At 49.2% G+C, this 3,101-nt stretch overlaps 1 protein-coding gene and 1 non-coding gene across 3 annotated transcripts; one reads left to right on the forward strand and one right to left on the reverse strand.

Annotated features, from left to right (window-relative positions):
• Positions 1-113: 113 nt before the first annotated feature.
• Positions 114-186, reverse strand: TRNAR-CCG (transfer RNA arginine (anticodon CCG)). The gene has a single exon. It is a non-coding gene; the product is annotated as a tRNA-Arg (tRNA).
• A 114-nt stretch (positions 187-300) lies between these two features.
• On the forward strand, positions 301-2,370 carry LOC123190440 (pentatricopeptide repeat-containing protein At3g14580, mitochondrial). 2 transcript variants are annotated; one of them, XM_044603079.1, is made up of 2 exons: positions 301-2,049; positions 2,135-2,370. In XM_044603079.1, the coding sequence occupies exon 1, from the start codon at positions 499-501 to the stop codon at positions 1,591-1,593; it is 1,095 nt and encodes a 364-aa protein (XP_044459014.1). In that variant the 5' UTR covers positions 301-498; the 3' UTR covers positions 1,594-2,049; positions 2,135-2,370. The 2 variants fall into 2 exon arrangements, with proteins under 2 accessions (XP_044459014.1, XP_044459013.1); XM_044603078.1 differs by having other exon boundaries at positions 2,139-2,370.
• The last annotated feature ends 731 nt before the right edge of the window (positions 2,371-3,101 follow it).

Genomic DNA, 3,101 nt, shown 5'->3' on the forward strand with positions numbered 1-3,101 from the left:
AAGGTTCAAAACAAAATCAGGAAAGAAAAAACGACTTTACGCAAACTATGGACTTCTTTCAAAAAAAAACTATAGTGGAGTGGATATGTTAAATCCAAGGTGAGTAAAAAAACCGACCACGCTGGGACTCGAACCCAGAATCTCCCGCTCCGGAGGCGAGCGCCTTATCCATTAGGCCACGCGGTCATGTCGTGCACACTTACATCCTAAAGCTATACATAGATTTGTTCAGACCAGACGAGTTGGGCTTTCCCTAAGAAAGAGCCCAAGGCCCGCCATGGTCCTAGTCCTCCTGTCCGGGCACATCGCCGCCGCCCAGCGGCGCCTCCGCCTCTCTTCCCCTCAGTCCTCACCCAGTCGCCGCCGGCCACCGGACCTCCCCCAGCGCAGCCCACCTCCTTCCTTGCTACACCCACCACCACCTCCCCGATAAGCTCTCCAACCACTTCTCGAGTAGCCCAGCCCCGCCCCACCCGACTCCCAGCTCCCGGCGGCGGCATGTCAAGAGCCCTAGCGCGGCGCGCGGCGCCCCCATTCCTGAGGCTCCGCTCCACGGCAGGCGACGACGGCCACTGGATCGGCCGGCTGGACCACAAGGACTGGCTCGCCCCGAACGAGGTGCTCAAGATCTTCGCGAGCATCAGGGACGCCGCTCTGATAACCAGCGTGTTCCGGAAGGCCTGCGCCCGGCGCGACTACAAGCCCAGCGAGGCCCTCTACGGCCTGATGATCGACCGGCTCGCCGGCTCCAGGCGGTTCAGCGACGTGGAGGAGCTGCTGGCCAGGGCGAGGGCCGAGCGGTTCAGGTTCTCCGACGAGTTCTTCCACAGGCTCATCAAGATGTACGGCAATGTGGCCAACCACCCCGAGAAGGCCATGGAGACGCTCTACGCGATGCCTGAGTACGGCTGCTGGCCCTCCACCAAGACCTTCAACTACGTGCTCCACATGCTCGTCTGCAGGCGGCAGTACGAGGTTGTTCATGAGGTGTACGCCAGCGCGCCCAGGCTGGGCGTGGAGCTCGACACCTGCTGCTTCAACATCCTTATCAAGGGGCTGTGCCAGTTTGGGAGATTCAGTGAGGCCCTCTCGCTGATGGATGAGATGCCGAAGCAGGAGTGCCGGCCTAATGTGACGACCTACTCGACGCTGATGCATTTCCTCTGCCGGAACTGCCGGGTGGATGAGGCATTCGAGCTGTTTGAGAGAATGCGCAAGGAGGAAATCGACGCGGATACGGTTGTTTACAATATATTGGTATCTGGTCTCTGCAGAGAGGGGAGGGTGAGCTCTGCATATGATCTGTTCAAGTCGATGTCGTCTGAGGGCTGCCACCCAAATTCAGGGACTTATCAGGTACTTCTTGATGGCCTTGTGGCCTCAAAGAAGTTTGTGGAGGCGAAGGACCTAGTTGGTATGATGAGTGCTGAAGGTCTGAGGCCTAGTTTCTCATCGTACAAGCTGCTGATTGATGGCCTCTGTAGTGTTAACTGCTTAGATGATGCACATCATGTCTTGAAGCAAATGGTGGACCAAGGTTTTGTTCCTCGGATGGGTACTTGGACAAAACTTCTTACTACATGCTTATGCTGAAATGTATGATCATGCCAGTGGGCAGTGGTTTAGTGGACCTGACAATACACTTGAGCAATGAGATTATTTTGTTGCTGGAACTAGTGGACCAACCTGCCCGCCTTTCTGCGTGGACTTGCATGTTGAAGTCGGATCTTTTTCCTTATGGGGATTATTAAGGATTTTTGGTCTCACGATGACCAAGTTCTGTTTACTGATGACTCATATACTGATGTACCTGAGAACCGAGCGCTAGCTCGGTTGGCTTGAAGCTCACAGGTGTGAGCTCGCCCACCTACGTTCGATGCACAGGGAAGGCTCATTTTCTTCCTAACTAACGGACAGTTAAAGGAGGGACTCTTCACCCTGTAGGCAACGTTTATATACGATGTACCTTGCGAGCCTATTATTGGTTTTGTCCCTGATTTCAACATCAGTGCTGGCTCCACATTCTCCAGTTTAAATGTGAAAATATTGGTAAGCTCATGACATTATGTTCTTTTGTTACAACTCAAATCCAACAATCTCTCTTTTGTATGTCTGACATGTGAAATATCTGAAGACAGTGTTCGTGCATTTGGAGAGGATCTTCACTTAATCCTTCTGATGATTCTCTCTGGACCATACTGCTATTGAAAACCAGGCAAACAGTATGGAAGATGCATGCCATGAGGTAGTTTTTCACCTTTTATACCCTTGAAGTGCAGAAAATCATGTTGTTTGTGATACAGTTATTAGTCATACATTGTTCTCAGTGAGACAGAATGTCCCTTAATAATGTTTTCTCTTTCGTTGGTTGACTAATTGTTTAACTAGTCCTAATACTAATATAATTCTGTTCCTAGGTTCGTAACCATCTTCCCAACTTGTATCTTTTGGGGCCTAAGAGTAAACATTAACCCCTTTACTCAAGTTGTATCATCCCTTAGAGTAAACATTAACCTCTTTACTCAAGTTGTCGTAGATTTCGTTCCAAGATAAGAAAAAGTGAGTCCATATAGAGATGGAATCTGCAAGTTAATTTAACACAAGTGAATAGACGTGTGTTCATGATTACAAGGGAATTGGACTGATGCCTAGGGATAAAACTGCCGGCTTAGAGTAATACACATCATTGTGTACATCAAAATACAACAAATCAAGTACCTGTCTTACAGTATAGTATCCGGTGCTAAAAACACAGGGCTGGTGGACTGCAGTGAGATTCGTCTAGGATGCAGAAATATAAAAGACATAACTGCCGTCTAAACAGTACTTACTGAAGTACTGCCTGTTACATCTTTTAGTTGTAACTTGTCTTGTTACTAGCCTTGACGACAAATTTTACCGTCTTGATGCATCGAGAAAAGCAAAGCAATTTCACCGTCACCATCTGCATTATGTCACACCTGAATAAATTAGCCGTAGAGCTGTGTGGACGAAGGCAATTCTTATGTCTAGTAACTGATATTTGCGCGTCCTGCTGGCATCTACGTAGCACCTTTAGAAAACACTGAAAGGGTCACTCGATGACCTCTCCTGGTGCATCA

Source organism: Triticum aestivum, chromosome 2A (genome assembly GCF_018294505.1).
Source record: "Triticum aestivum cultivar Chinese Spring chromosome 2A, IWGSC CS RefSeq v2.1, whole genome shotgun sequence".
Lineage (NCBI taxonomy): Eukaryota > Viridiplantae > Streptophyta > Magnoliopsida > Poales > Poaceae > Triticum > Triticum aestivum.

Coding starts and splice junctions, on each gene's coding strand:
- LOC123190440 (XM_044603079.1), top strand. CDS start 499: ATGTCAAGAGCCCTAGCGCGGCGCGCGGCGCCCCCATTCCTGAGGCTC.